This window comes from Aythya marila (assembly GCF_965140915.1).
Source record: "Aythya marila genome assembly, chromosome: 5".
In the NCBI taxonomy this organism is placed as follows: domain Eukaryota; kingdom Metazoa; phylum Chordata; class Aves; order Anseriformes; family Anatidae; genus Aythya; species Aythya marila.
The window spans coordinates 37,645,319-37,661,657 of NC_139046.1; the positions used below are offsets into that span (position 1 = coordinate 37,645,319).

Genomic DNA, 16,339 nt, shown 5'->3' on the forward strand with positions numbered 1-16,339 from the left:
ACAATGCTAGCGAATGGTATGAGCTTTCAATTGAGAGAAAAACATTTTAATACCAATCAAGAAAATTTCAGTTTATCCTTTCCTGTTTTGAAGATTAAAATACAGGACACTAAATATACTACATCCTCAGCATACTTTTTGCAAACTACATATGTATTGAGAGATGGAAAATAAAAAGAACCTGACTGTAGTTTAATTTTTCCAAAAGCTTCCTTCTGTCTGTCTTGGGACAAGCTACTACCTCTGAGGTAGATTTTGCAACCACAGAATTAGAGCAAGTCAATTTTAAAAGTATTAAAAATTTTCAACATATTACGTGCTTTGTGATACCCATGAGCAATTCTAGCGAAGCATCACAGTCCCAACTGATGATGGCTTATTCTAGCATCCATACTACCAGACTTTATTGACGGTGTCTAAGTTTAGGGAGTCTCTTACAACACTTGGAACAGCAGCAGACATGTACACAGTATGGCATAACAGATCAGCTGTGTTCCATGACTAGACCTCCTACATTTGCCTAAATTTCAAAGTTGAGGTCTGCATGCATAGTTTATTTTTTCTTTCTATATAATCAAAAGGTCATAATTAAAGAGCTGTTCAATTTTGTTGATTTGATGTACTTTAACCCTGCCTCCGATAGGACTGCATAAACACATTCCCCAAATGCAGTTTCCAAGTATAATCACAAACAACTTCATCTTCAAAAACCTCAGAGCTCCCAGAGTAATTGCAACAGTTAGGGACAAATTTTATTTTAGTTAATTTTTCAGTTGAGATATTTGGTGAGAAATATCTAGAAACCAAGGTCCCTTTTAACTTTAGCACAGATATAGAAGATGTTATAAAGGTAACCTTCTTGTTCCTTGTTTGTAAATATACACAACACACTAAATAGAGTCAACTAAACATCACTGAAAAAAACTTGGAATAAACATGGAAATAGACCTTGAACAGACTAAGGTTACACAAACCTACTATAGCTTTTAGATTTTCACAGTAGCTACTAGTATTAAAGCACAACAGACAACAGCTTTTGCTGTACCTGGGTATGAAGATTTAAAAGGCATATCTTGCCGGAGTTGATTACTTGCCGCACAGAGTCTATGCTGGTACCATAGAGGTTCTTTTCAAATTCTCCATATTCAATAAACTTCCCTGCAGCTATGTCATTCTCAAATGCTTGTCGGGAAATGAAATGGTAATCTCTGCCAGCTACTTCAGTCTCCCGCCTGCTCCGAGTGGTATCTACAACAAAAGCAACAAAAAAAAAACAAACAGACAGTGATATACCTGTAGAACCGAAGGGGAGAAATCAATAGTTCTGTTAGAAGAGGTATTACTATCAAGCAAATAAGGCGTTTGAAACATACAAGAAATATAGGTATTTTATTGTATGTAATAAATATCCCTGGAGAGATTAAACAGTCAAAGGCTGAACATACATTTAGATGTCTTCTTATGTTCATCTAGGAAATAAACAGTCAGTTATGTAAGGCATAATATCACCTGTGTGGCAGCATTCTGAACATGGAAAAAACTGTTGGTTGTTTATAACACACTATAACATTAAGCAGTTTATAAATCTAATTTCAGGTAGAGAAGACATTAAAAATAAAAAATTCAGTAGAATATAAGCAGCTTGGAAAGACACTGAGGACACCTAAATTTAAAATTATGCAGGATAGCTAGTTCAAAAGTTCTTTAAAAAAGAAACTGTCACATCTGTCAAACTTCTATAACTCATTCCAACTGTATCCAAACCGAAATATATACATGTGTCACAGTGTTACAGAAGCATTATGTTGAGACACTGGATTTGCATTGACTTTCCAAAGCCACTTTTTGCCACACAAGACACAACTTGTCCTTTATCCAAGAGCTGACTCAAAAACCCCAAACTCCTAATTACAGTTCTCATCATGAGATTTGACTATAGACAGCATTTAGAATAAGCAATCATATCTGCCCATCAAACTTACGGGGAACCGCAGAGGCAAAGCGGTCCACTTCATTATTCATAAGTCTCTGCCGCAATTCATTTTGACCACAGTTCTGTGGACCGATCAAAACAATAGGCCGTTTCCTATTTGCTGGTTGATGATACAGTGACATTTCTTCATAGGTCAAAATTTCTTCGTTATCATAATCTTTACAGAAAAACAAAACAAAAGTGACAGCATTTATTTTATCCCTTACTGCTAGTTGCATGCTGTACAAAATTTCAGGAAGCTCCCCTCTAAAACCCAGAAGATTGACTTGTCCAGTAAACCAAGTCATTCTTTTTCCCCCTCTGGGGAAAGAAAGGGTGTTTCCACTTCCTAATGACATCAGCAGTCATATAAACTAAGTAAACAGCTTTCTTGCCAAGGAACAAGTTTCTAGTACAAGAATAGCACTATGCCCAACAACAAAAATCATCATCCCAATCCCAAAGTACTTTTGTTAAAATATGGTGTAAGTAGCCTACACAACTCACTGTGGACAAAGTTTTCATTTACTAAACTTCACTATACATAGTGACATATTACAAAACCATTATAAAGTGGTTCACCATTGTAAGTACTTCCATGCCTAAAAAGCTGTTTTATCTCATCTTTTCTAAAGACACTAAATGGCTCTACTAATCCCACCACCTCTTTTGTATCTTTCACTAAATGCTGTTACAAAGCATACTACTGCTACCACACAGAACACCATCATCAGGCAGTATTTTTAACTGCCTGGATTTAAGCATTCTTTTTACAAGGCTATTTGTAGAATCTTCTATAGTTGCTTTTAAATGCACACTATATAAAAGATGTTACTTACCATCATTTTTATTTGCATTGTATAAAACCTTTTTCCGTTTCTTTTTGTTTTTCTTTGCGCACCAGAGTTTTCCTAACCAAAATAAAATCATCACAATCACATACCCATGCAGTAAAATGCTTCCCATCCCACCCACTATCCAGATCTGCAGTTTTGAAAGCACAATGTTTTTCAATTCATTACAACAGCAGGGTGTATGAAGCAAATGCTGCATAGCAAGGACTTCAACTGAGACTTGGTAGATAAAATTATTTAAGAAAAGAGGCATTCCAAATTCTTCCACGTTAACCTAATTATGTTGTCCATATTTATGATAAAATCATGAGATTTGTATCACTAAATTTAGGTTTTCATCTACACCAAGTATTTCAAAGAATCACTACTTCTGTATTATAAAAACAGAATTTTCTGTAACTCTACACTGACATGGCTCCAGGTAATAGTAATTAGCACCTCTATTATTTAGTGTCCGCCCCCCCCCACCCCCCCACATTGGAAAGCACGTGTCTAACCTGATTTTTCTGGCTCCTTGTCTTCTTCTATAGTTTGCTTCATTGCTTCTCTTTGTTGCTGAAAACTTTTTCCTTAAAGCATTTAAAAGAGATAAAAGCAGTTAACATTTGAAAAACATTTCCACGTATAGCTATGTATATATATATATTTCCATACGTTCTTCTAATGACTTCCTCATTTTACTTTTTCCTAAGCTTTTATATCCCTGACACTTCCAGTGGAGTATGTCATATAAAAGAGAAACCAATGGGGAAAATATGCTTTCCACAGATATGTAAAATTACCTCACCCTAATAGAATGAATCTTAAAAAGAAAAAAAGTCAAGCTCAATCAAAATCAAGACCACGATTAGTATATACTGAACATGTACATTAGCAACAGCCTTTAAAACCAACAGTATTTGGAAGTGATTTTACTCATATTTACGCAAATGTGTCTGTTGTCTTTATGGCATTACCTATTTCAGGTGATGTTTACAGTAAAATTTCAGTTTTTTTTTTTTTTTTTTTTTTTTTGAGCACATTTTGTAGCACTCATAGGGTGCTTTTTTTAATAAGCATTATTTTTAAGGCCCGTATTTGCTGTCAAGCTACATACCTAGTATTATCATCAAATGCATTTGTGTATTTTCTTAGCATTATCATATAGCTTGTCTATCGCTTTCTTCAAGAATGCAACAATGCTATGTTAGTAGTGAGTGGGAACTAAGGATTTCCTTCTCACAGCATCCCAAAATTTCTCTGGATTTCAGATAGGATTGACCCTTTCAAAAGAATTCCCATAGACTTGTGGAGGTTAAAATACATTCAAAAATACAAAATACATTCATCAAGGAAGAGGTGCAGAGCGCTTGTACAATTCTGGATAGTTTTGCCTGAGAATTGAAAAAACAGGAAAGACTATATTTCCCTACTATGATGATAAGGTTTTCTAATTTTTGTTGTTATATGTGTTCTATTTATGCTTTTTTTTTTTTTTTTGAATTTCAGCTTGAAAAACATTAAGCTATATTTAAAATCAGTGTTCCTGTCATCTCACTCAATCACCATAAAATAACAGGGCTAATTCAATGGAATTTGAAAAGTTTTTTGTTCACTGTTTAACAGATCAACACATCTGTAATGGATTAGCAGTATATACAATTTTTGCATTGAAATATGATGACTTCAATTTCTGAAACATCAATTACTCAAAGGCCTCCAGCAGTTAGAAAAAAAGCATAACTGTTGCAAGTAACTGAAGTGCTTTGCTAAGTGAAAATATTTATTTTTCAAGCTTGAAATAATGAGAAACATAACAGCTGCTCTCATCTCCAGAGATAAAGAGCAGGTTGAAGTCTAAGTTTTCTGCTGTAGCCAGCAGAGGGAACTCTGCATCCACAGAATCCCCAGGGTGTAAGAATCAGGACAAGGAGAGTAATTCTTGAAAGATGAACTGCAGTGGAGGTGGTGGTTTAACATCTAAAAGGTCAATCTTTTAAAAAAGTATATTACATAACCAACAGTGGGCTCTGCTGCAAAAAGTTCAAAGTCACAGATATTTAAGGAAGTAGATATTTTAGGGTATAAGAGTCTTTCAAAACCAGAATATTATCCCCTACAGCTATGGGAACAGCTTGTCAAGGCTTTTCTAGACGTTGATTTACCAGGAATAAGGCCTGCCAGTGGTTGGTTATCTTCATCTCCATCTCTGTAAGCCTGCCACCAGTTTGGATCTTCTTGGCTGATCACATGGAGTATATCTCCTTTTTGAAAAGACAGGCCTAACTCTCGGCAGGGGACATAAGGGTCATCAGAAGGATCATAGTCAAAATGTGCTTTCACATGTATCTGTGGAAGATCAAATGTAAAAACAAGAAAAAAATGTGTAACTTCTGAAGAGTTACATCCCCATCTTCTGTGATTGCAGCGGAGGCCTGATATATAAAAACTCCAAAATCCTTTAGAATGGACATTTTATGTGGTGCATATATGACATACTGGAACAGAATCATTACCTATGTTAGCAATGGAAAAGACAGTTGTGATAGTTTAGAGGTGAATGCCTGAACTTAAATCTTGTTAACTCTAAAGTCTACAATATTTCTTCACCACTTTATGGCCTTCGCACTCAAAATGAATCATAGATATTCTGACTTGTTTTTAAATAGTAAACACAGATTAAAATCCATTTTCTGTGTTTTAGAAATAGTTTTACTTTAAAAATACTTTACTTTGCCACCACCAATTTATTTTTTTTGGCTTTGATAGAAATCTGTGCATTCTTTCTTTCAATTGTTGAAGCTATCTTAAGAAAAGCATGTCAGCTAAAAGATAGTGAACAAAGTTCCAAGTATACTTTTTTTTTTTCTCCCAAAGGATACTTGCAAATTACAGTAAAAATTACAAAATTAGAGTATCTGATTGATATAGAGAGAAACTACGGATTTCCAAATAGAATTTCACAAACATAGGTGGTGCTACTTCTGTATTTTCTTAATATAGAAAATATTTTAGAAATTTTAGAAACAGGGTTAAAAATATATTGTATGCTTCAGCTTATCACTGTCAATAATTTTCAGTCGTTAATTCAGGTGTTAGACTGGTAATGATTAAACAATTAAAACAATTATTTTTCTGTGTGTGTTCCACAATGTAAATGACCTACAGAACAACTTTCTTAGCAATACTGGAAAAACAGAGTATGTATCAAGGTCAAGAACTTACGTAAAACTACTTACAACTGTCTCCTTTGCAGGAGGTGGCTTGCTCTGTTGACTGGGAATCAACACGAAGGTCAGAGTGCCGTGCATGTCAGCCTGAGAGGAAAAATAGATTAACATACAGCATTAAAATCTGCCTTAAGATTTAAGAATTCTAATAAATAGTGTTTTAGAAAATGTTTCAAAAATTCAAAACAGCAGTTCCTGAAAGCACATCATCTCTCTCTGATTTAAAAAATATAGTGCAGATACAGATGCAGTGATTAAGCAACAGACTAGAAAGCCAATTCACAGAATCACAGAATTTCCTAGGTTGGAAGAGACCTCAAGGTCATCGAGTCCAACCTCCAACCTAACGCTAACAGCCCTCCACTAAACCATATCCCTAAGCTCTACATCTAAACGTCATATTTAAAAAGCCTAGAGTTCCAGATCATGTATAAAAATACATTATTTGAAGTGGAACACCTGTAACACTCAAGTAGAGGCTTGAGAGAAATGGATTACCAAGAACTATATTCTCTTGTTCTATTTGAAAACACAAAGTAACTATGCTGTCAGGAAAAAAACATGTGGAAGATGATCCTAAAACTGCTTAAATGGAACAGCATTTTCAAATCTAAACATTACCACTATGCTTTTATGCTGTTAACATTACCAAAATATACAAAACACTTCTTAAAAATTTAATTAGCACACTCAACTCCTGCTTCTGTAAAGTATCTAATATTGATATAGCCAGTATCTACAAAGAAAGTAGAATTTAATATATCCTGGCTTTAAAGAACTCTTAGTTGTTTGCACACTTTTGTTCAGAGTGATTTTGCACACATAAAGAACATCTAGATAAAATGTAAGTGCCAACCCCTGAAGAGACCTATGTGTCTCACTTCCTATACATCATTCCATGAACCATAATAATTCATGTTCATAAAACTGAAGTGTACACACATCACAAAAAAAATCAGACCTTAAATAAACATAACTGATTAGGCTGCAGGAAAGGAAAATCCACCATTTTTAGTCAGTATGCACAGCTTCTCTAGGAATGTGCAGAATTTCTAAGTGATAGCATGAATAATCTTGACTGAAGTCATGCACCAGGTCATTACCATGTTAGTTGCAGGGGGTGAAGCAAGAATTAGAAGGAAAGTAATTTATTTCTCCTGTGCTTGTTACGTATTACTTGGGGAACGAAGCTTTTTAAAACTTCAACTTTGCATTACAAAATAAAAAAGACAACAAATAATCATAAAGATTAAAAATTAGTTTCTTAAACTAAGATTTTATTTTTTTAACCAATTGCTCTTACGTTCTATGGCTTTAAGTTTTATTCTGGAACTCTCATTTGCAGGACCTGTTCAAGTGCAGAACAAGATCTCTGCAGAGAACTGAACCGCCAGAGTTGAATTATCTGTTAAGGACATTCAAAACACTGTCCCATCTCAAACAGGGATCAATAGCAGATGCCAGGGAAGAGCATGAGAGCAGTACTGGGCAAAGGGAAATACTTGTAATTCCCAGTTGTTAGCATCCTACCTTGCAGGTCCTTAGAGAATGTTTCTACATTTACTAGTGTCTGATGGATTTTTTGCCTGTTTTGCATTGCAGTGTATGAACTGATGTATAGCTTTGCTACGAATGTTAAATGGGTAACAAACAGAAAAATACCTATCTTGGTAAACCATTAGACAAAAAAAGTCTTTATCAGGAGGAAAAGAGTAAGAAGTCTGTTCATGTGAAGGTCCCATGTGAAACAATTTGTGGTTGGTTAAGCCTGGCCAGCAACTAGGAGCCCCCCCCCTCTGCCAACTGCTTACTCCCTCCCCTCCCCAAGGCAAGCTTGGGAGAGAATCAGGAGACTAAAATCAAGAAAAACCTCTTGGGTTGAGATAAAAACAGTTTAATAAGTGAATGTTAAAAAAAAAAGTGATGCAGAGGTAATCACTCACTGCCCATTTTTTTGTTGCTGAGCATGACATTACATGGTATGAAATACCATTTTGGTCAATTCAGGACATCTGTCCCAGCTGTGTCCCCTCCCAACCTCTTGCTCATCCCAAGCATACTCATGAGTGGGGACAGAGTGAGGGACAGAGAAGGCAAGCACTGTTCAGCAACAGCTGAAACATTGGTGTTACAGTCTAAACCCACAACACCACACATTTGCTATGAAGATGAACTCCATCTCAGCCTGACATGACCACAGTCATACAGGCACATATATTAATTGTGGACTAAGCCAGAGATGAAGATGAAAAAAAATCATGGCTTTTCATATGTAAGCAACATTCTTGGAAGTCATTAAAAGCAAGTCTCAAGATGACAGCTTGACTCTTTCACATTTTTCACATTCATTTTTGCATTTGACTGACATCATAGTCAGTAATATCACACTTAGCATGAGAAAGCAAGCTTGGAATGGCCCTTTACATGTGAACACTAGCCATCAGAATGAAAATACCTCTAGTTCTAAACATGAAAACGTAAATGACAAGCAGACCCAACAGACTTCAGTCTTATGAGTATTTTTTTCCTCAACAAGTGAAAACAAGAAAACGGTAAGTGCTCAACTCACCAGTAAATCAAAAACTTCATTAACATCTTTTCCACGAATCTCAATGCCATTAATCTCCAAAACTTCATCCCCTTCATGTAACAGCCCACTCTTCTCTGCAGCACCTCCTTTGACTATTCGACTGATGATGACAGAATCCATTTCATTACGAACAGTAGCACCCTGTGAAGTAGTAACAAATTCTGTATTTATTAAAAATATTAAACTCAAAGCCATCTATTGTATGTATTTCAAGCCAGTGGAAGAACATTTTACACTGAAAGAGAATGCAATTAACAGCTATAACCAATGCTTGAGTTTGAAGAAATTAATGTTTTTGTCTAAGTGTCACTGACTAAAGAACTGAACTATTCTACAGCATAAGATTCATGACTGTTTTAAAAGCTTTCCTAAGGAAACTAAACACTTATTTGAAAGATACAACATAGAAGATGAGGTTTGTTTAAAAAATGCATCAGAAACAACCTTCCATAGTTGGCAGAAGGATATTAAGTCTTCTGAAACAAAGCCTGGGATAGTGACTTCTGTCAAAGTCCAAATTCAACTTGACAGAAGCTGTCCAGACTCTAAATGATAACATGTCATAACAAAATGCACGCAAGTTTGTCATCTGTGACCATTTCTCATTAAGGTGGGTGGTGGATGATGAGATTTATTAGCTAAACATAACTTCCACATCCAAATTTTCAAATTTTCATAGCAATCTGTGAAGGACAGAAAAGCTTACCTACTTTACACGTAATGGAGTGAATACCAATACTTACCAATGGAATATCTCGCGCTTTCTCAATACGAACTATTTTAACTGTCTCCCCTCCATATGTGCCAACATTCTCATAAATTCTTTCATCTGTCACAGGCTCTGGTTGCATTTCTTGTTCTGCAACCTTATCATGAGCCAGTAGAAGTGCCTTGTGTTAAAGAAAATTATTTGTTAGAGAAAATTTTACATTTCATATGTATACAAAAAAGCAAAAATCAACAAAGTTATGCTATTTGGAAAGTCTTTGTATGTACAAAATACTGGAAACTGACTAAAGCAATGAAAGATTTATCATAGCTATGTAGTGCCTACTGCTACGCACTTGGCAAAATTTTCCAATTAATTTGGAAAACACTACAATTAATATTTTTAACACAGTGTTGTGACTATACTTGTGGTATCTCCTTCTTAAAAAAGAACCCCAGACATTGGTGCTGATGCTCAAAACAGCATCAGGAAATGTATCCTATAGATTAGAAGTCCCATTTTGTCTTACCTGCATGTGAGGGGCATTCAGCAAAGCATTAAGCTCCTGCCCATCCTTGTGGTGACTGGGTTTCAAAACACTCTGTACCTAAAAAGAAATCAAGTAGTAAAGCTTTTATTCTACCCAGTGATTTATCAATCCTCCCTCCTCTAACTCAAGCAAAAAAAAAAGTTGCAATTATTTGTTTTACTAATAGTAAAATATGTGCACATAATTGTTAAACTGACTCACTGAGCCTAGTCTGGTACACGTTAGAAAAACATATGATGAGACCACAGGACTACTCCAGCATGTCTTGCTTCGGTAATTATCTGTTGAATGTAAGCTGGTATCCAGTACATGACACAGATTTGTCAATAGAAACTAACAATGAGCTCAGCTACCACAGCAGACATAGACCAAAAAGTTAAATTCCAGAAAGGAACCTAATAGCACGATCAGCCACCATGAATTCTGCTATGTGAATATGCTAGGTCTTTTCAAATGGACTAATTTCTCACTGAAGTGACTACATATCCTTTTCCATAAAAGCAGATGGTTTATTTCTGCCCAATATTTTGAGCAGCAGCAAGACCAAAGATTCCAAAGCAGGTTTTATTCCAAAACAGGTTTTGCAACACTTGCTCGAGCCCCTGCCTCAGAAAGTGTAAGAGTCAAAACTTAAAATACCAACATCCCAATAAACCAGGTTTCTTCAGCTGATTTTTGCCAGGGAAATAACATAATGCACATTAACACAAGGACTGTTTTTGCTCAAGCAGCTTTTGTTGCCAAAAAAGGTTTGCATTCTCATTCAGTTGAAGAGGCCTTGCCATCATTTCTGGCAAGGAATGCCTCCCTGTATGCTTCAAGGGAAAGCCAAGAGCGGGGACATTCCCTGTATCTGAAGGCAAGGCTGAAGAAGATACTTTCCATAGCCATTATCTTCAGGTTTTTAATCTGCATCAAAAGCACACCAGTCCAGCAGCACTAAAAAATCTGGAGGCATCATGAACAGATTACAAATATAACAGCAGTGTTCTGTGAGATGGAAAACATTTATTTCCCAAGAGCTTTTTACTCTTAAGAATGAAAAAATGTAATGTAATTCAGAAAACTCACTGTACCAAGTGAAAATGACTTTTTTTGAACTAACAATGTATAAAAAGCCTTTATTCTGTGAGCAATTACCTGCAGAAATGCTAACAACTCTCCTGGATGCTATCAGATAATAGAACTGAAAACAGTAAATATAACTTTTAAAGTCTAGCAAAAGCTACTAAATGAATCGTTCCATGGAGCAAGATCTTCACATTGCCAACAAAACACCACCATCTGGAACAAGTTCCTGGGCTTAGCAATAAACCTGACACAGCCCCCAGCAGCTTTCCTTCTGACATCTCTAGAATATGCCTTATGGTAAACAAACCTGTTATAACTTAGAAAAGTCAAACAAGAAGACAACTTATGTTGTCTTTTTTTTTTTTTTTTTTGCACCCCCTTCCCCCCCACTTTTTTTTTTTTTTTTTTGGAAAAAAGCCCTACACCTAGTCTCCTCAAAATTCTAGAGAAAAGAAAGAATTCAGCTTCACATAGGCCTGACCACAGTTATATCTCTGCAGCTGCCAGGAAGCTTAGTCTGAATTTTGGGATGTCATTTATCAGATGTTCTAGTGAATATATCTCACTGATGGAATCAGAAACTTTTCCTCTCTCTTTTCTCTCTTCTACACAAGACAATTTCTCAGAGATTTATTTGAAGTCCCTAACATTCAATGGTCTTTCATCTCTTGTCTTGAAAAAGCTAGAAGTTTTAAAGCCTTACTTATCCAAACTTTGAGAGTTTTTTTGTTTGTTTTTAAAACTAGAAAAAAAACTTTCAGAAATAAATATAGAAGTCCTGCAAGCAAGGCAACATTTTGAACATGTGGCCAGATACCAGAGGAAAAGATGTACTATATGTCTGTAATTATTACATTTCTCAAAAGTGAATTTGCAATCCTTTGTGAATTTGTACCAAAAATATACATTATTTATGGTAACATTTTCCTAGTTGCAACATGATGCACAGATGAAATATCCTGAAATAAAGGCAAATAAACAATTACAGTAAAGCATTTATATGTTTGGCTCGCCCCTCCTTTTATCTTCTTACTGCATTTTTCCAGACAAAACCAGAAGAGTGGGATTTTTATGAACAAAATGCCAGGAACAGCATCTCCTATCCATCTTTATTTTGATATGCCTTGCAACTTAGCCCAACCAACTGAACTTTTGCTTTGAATAATTACATTATTCAAATACTCCAATAGCTCCTCCTTCCTTACCTCCTCCCCCCTTTTCTAATAGAAAGGGGAATTTATTATTTAATCATTTAGTATCATGGTTGAAGCACATCCTCTGAGAAGCACTGATCTATTTTAATTACCTACACTTGCTGAAATGAACAGTATTAAGTATTTAGAAATATAGCTTATAGAAATCAAATCTATTAAGTATATTAAATAGCAAGAACATCTTCCAAGGTATCTGATATGCTGTGTTACAAGCCACAAATTACACACTGTCTTGAATGCTAAATCAAATATTCTTACAAGGTCAAGATTCAAATCATATTCCCATAATCCTTGCTCTCATTTTAGTCAACTTTAAATGGATTAAAAATCAATTTAATTACACTTGATATTTAATGGCTATTTTTATAGGCAGACTACACACTTACAGATATTAGCTCTCTAAAATAAATTATTTAAGCTTAAATGCTCCATTCCACTTTTTCAATTCAATAAAGGTTTCTTAAAAATAAGATTAAAGAAAAATCATGAGTTGTTTGTGCCTGATTACCAGAAGCAGTGAGAAAACTTAAGTACACCAGTAATTTTAAGAATTCCCTACAGAAGATGAGAAAACAAAAGTGCACAATTCCCCTCTAATATATTGTTAATGGTTAACAAAAAAACTAAAAGCTATAAAGTTTTTACAACACATTGTTCACACACATTGTTTTATAAAAGTAAATAACTGTTTAAAGAGTAAATGAAAACAGATTTTTGAATCACAGTTCAGTGTGGCAAATGAAAACGTCCCCAACACTCTACCTTTGGAAATATGTTTAATAGGAATCTTTACCTTTTTTCTTTTAAGGGAAGAAGAAAATTTCTGTTGCAATATGAAGTTGTGTTGCGAACTTTTTGTGTTAGGGCTGCAGATGCATGAACTCTAGAACAGGTTCTCTTCCACAGCATAAACCCTCCAACAAAACAGATGTTTGTAGCTTTAAACTGGGACATGCGCTACAAAACTGTTTCAGGGTTGTGTACTGTCACTGATGACCTGTACACTAAAATATGCATATTAACATAATGTTATGCATGTATATGCTATTTTTCTTCCTTGTAATGTCTTGTATTCTCAGATGTTATCAGTATCTTGTTGTTCAGGCTTTTGCAAGTGTCTTTAAAAACACCCTGATGTAGGCAAAGCTCTAGAAAGATGAAAACTGCTTTCTGGGGGAGCTTCCCATGCTTGTGTTCAGGAGTAAAGGCACAAAGCCACACTACAAGCAAAAAACTGGGCACGCAAGTCAGAGACTTTGCTTGGGATAGGAGGTAGAGAATATTCTTTTCTGAAGCAGAAATAATTTCCTTTCTTGTTAACGGAGACCTTAATAAGCCATAAAAGAGACCTTTCCAAAAGGAGTAAGAGATTTTAAAAATGAGTCCATGTCTTCTGTTCAGACAAGACTAGAAAATACAGAATAACACGAATGGAGGCCTTAAGGTCTTCCTCTTGAGACACTTTTGTTAGTCACAGAAATATTTGTCCTGAATTTCCAGCTGAATCACTTCAGGATCCTACTTAACATATTGCAAAATGTAAGTCACTTAAATATGCAAGAAGCTGAATCTAAATTACATCAGAAAATGGGAACAGACATATGCAATATATTGCCTCTTCAGGAATTTCAAGGCTGGAGCAAGACAGGGATGGGAGATGAAATACCAAAATGAGAGCAGGAACGTTTGCCTTTTACGTAATACTCTTCTGGGTGATGGCAGAATCCATTGGATTAAATATTTTCTTTATTCTTAAATTTCTTTTTGTATTGTTGCTAAGACACACAGAGTTGGCTTTGCACTGTTTTCTGATCTTAGGATTTATGAAACTACCTGAAAAAACAGAGGAGTGTGTCGAGAAAGTGAGGGGTAGAGAAGATTGCAGGGAAGAATATGAAAGTTTAAAAACAGACCTATAGTTTTCCTACACTAATAGAGCTTTGCTAGTCACCAGAAGATTGTGGCTTGCAGGAGTAATTTAGAGTTGAAAAGCATATACTCTTCTTGGAAACATCCATTAAACACTTTCATATCCACTGGGGGGTGGCAACGGGATGATGACCCAACCAGATTTCCTAAGAGATGAATCTGTAACTTCATATATGTAAGCGGAGATTCAAAAACTGACGTGCATCTGAGTAAAAACACAAACTAGGTCTGGATGAAGTGTGTGTTTGGGGAAGTAGTTTACAAATGGAAGTTAACTTAAAAGGTTCCTTCAGGCTCGCAGACACTGAAGAAGCCTTGTGAGCATCTTGTAGCAGCCTAGAGGCAGACTAATAAGCCAGAGGCAAGCTCATAGGTAAAATACTCCCACTTGGTTTTGGTGCAATCTTACTGACAAACCTAAACAGGAAAATCCAGAGCTGCAAATTAATCAGCACACTGTGCCTTTAGAGTCCATTTAAGTGACAACCCTCAAGAATTTGCAATTTCTTCTGCAGAAGAACTCCAAGCTTGCTACATTTTCTTTATTTGTAAGATTAAAAACTAGGAAAAGGACAGTGTAAAGAGATGTTGAAAAAAATGCTTCTAATTGGACAAAGAAAACCAGATACTAGGAAAATCATGTTACTGCCATGCTGAAATTAAAGCGAGGTACCTTTGAGTAACTAGAAAATGCTTATATACTGGCTCACATGAGCTGGGTTTCAGAGCAGGTGAGTTTGGTTGACTGAGTGCATTTACTTAGCCTCTGGATCTGGCTTTACTGAATACAACCTTGTTACACCGCACTCACGCCGTGGTGCATTCATACTAGCCAGCTTCAAGTTAAAAAAAGGATGTCCACACAAGGTGCGGCCTCACTGCCCTGCACTACCCTCAGGCACCAAGCCATGGAGCATGAAGGTAACGTGAACCAGCAGCCACTCTCTCAGAGGTCTAGCCACATCCAGCCCTGTGTGAAAACTCATTCTGTTCTCAGCAACTTTGTATCTGATTAATTTTCCATAAATTACTTCTACTGATTATAAAGCTATTTATACAGGTATTGATCATCAGTATTCAAGTGAATAAAACTCAAAGAAAACAGCTAACTTGGCTGAAACTGTATTCAAAGTATTTCAAACAGTTAAGATCTCACTGAAAAGACTGAAGTTAAAAACCTTATATTTCTAAAAGTATACTTTATTAATTTCTAAAAAACATATCAGGTCTTATAAAAGAATTGTCAACTGTCCGACAAAATTAAATGTAATCTGACTAGCACAGCAGTCATCAAAACACAGGAATCACGTATGAAGGTATCTGTTGCTCCCCTTAAAACGGAATGCTTGTTTTCCAGTACAGTTATATTTTCAGAGATGCCTCTTTACCATGGCTCAACTTGGAGGAAAGTCACAATAACAGAACTGTAATTCAATTTCTGAATGCTTGGAATAAAGAATACTGAATGCAAAAACTTAAATTTTCATAATTGCTCTCTTTTCTATGTTTAAACAATACCTTTTCTGTTGCATATCTACCCATGCTAAAAAAGCAAGTTCTTATCCCTAAAATACTTTTCTGATTACTGTCTGGAAATGTGGAAAAACTGGATATAGCAATCAGTGACTATTATAACCATTTTATATTTAACATTCAGTAACCCAGACAAGCTTGCCAAGAACATATTTCAACAACAGCTATGATTATAGGTTTCACATATGTATCACAGAGATGCATACTGTACATACCTCTTGTGCTAGTTCTTGTGCATTGGAGATGAGAGGATATGGAGGGCTGGCTTTGTTCATATGCACTGTAACTGCATTGTGTATCTTAAATGCATTCTGAAAATCAGTATTTTGAACAAGCTGTAAAATGAGAGAGATATCCTCTTGGCTCTGAGGGTCTACCAAAATGTGCTGGATATGCTTAAGAGAAGTTAACAGTTCTTCCACTTCTAGGTAGGAAATAAAATAAAAATAAGTTACAAGTTAATAGGCTGATAACGTTCTAATGTTTGTATTAAGATTTTTACCAAAAATGTTTTGCTATTCAGTATTTTAAATCAGCAATAATGTATGTAAATTTGTTATCTATTATTCACTCTGATGTTTATTTGCAGAATATATCAGAATCAAAACAAGGACCTCAAGTCACTGTAACATATAAACAAGCTGGTACATGATTTAAATTTTAATTCCATATTAAAAAATTCTCTGAAGTCACTGATATGTAGAAGAT

At 35.4% G+C, this 16,339-nt stretch overlaps 1 protein-coding gene across 2 annotated transcripts in view; it reads right to left on the bottom strand.

The window, feature by feature from the left end:
• PALS1 (protein associated with LIN7 1, MAGUK p55 family member) overlaps nucleotides 1-16,339 on the bottom strand; it is a 49,630-nt gene that overhangs the window by 4,795 nt on the left and 28,496 nt on the right. For both annotated transcript variants that reach the window (XM_082761828.1, XM_082761829.1), the window contains exons 3-12: nucleotides 15,847-16,055; nucleotides 9,864-9,941; nucleotides 9,369-9,515; nucleotides 8,605-8,766; nucleotides 6,045-6,122; nucleotides 4,971-5,154; nucleotides 3,324-3,395; nucleotides 2,812-2,883; nucleotides 1,983-2,150; nucleotides 1,046-1,248 (exon numbers count right to left, since the gene is read on the bottom strand). In XM_082761828.1, the coding sequence (XP_082617954.1) occupies nucleotides 1,046-1,248; nucleotides 1,983-2,150; nucleotides 2,812-2,883; nucleotides 3,324-3,395; nucleotides 4,971-5,154; nucleotides 6,045-6,122; nucleotides 8,605-8,766; nucleotides 9,369-9,515; nucleotides 9,864-9,941; nucleotides 15,847-16,055 (1,373 nt within the window). The remainder of the gene's footprint in view (nucleotides 1-1,045; nucleotides 1,249-1,982; nucleotides 2,151-2,811; nucleotides 2,884-3,323; nucleotides 3,396-4,970; nucleotides 5,155-6,044; nucleotides 6,123-8,604; nucleotides 8,767-9,368; nucleotides 9,516-9,863; nucleotides 9,942-15,846; nucleotides 16,056-16,339) is intronic.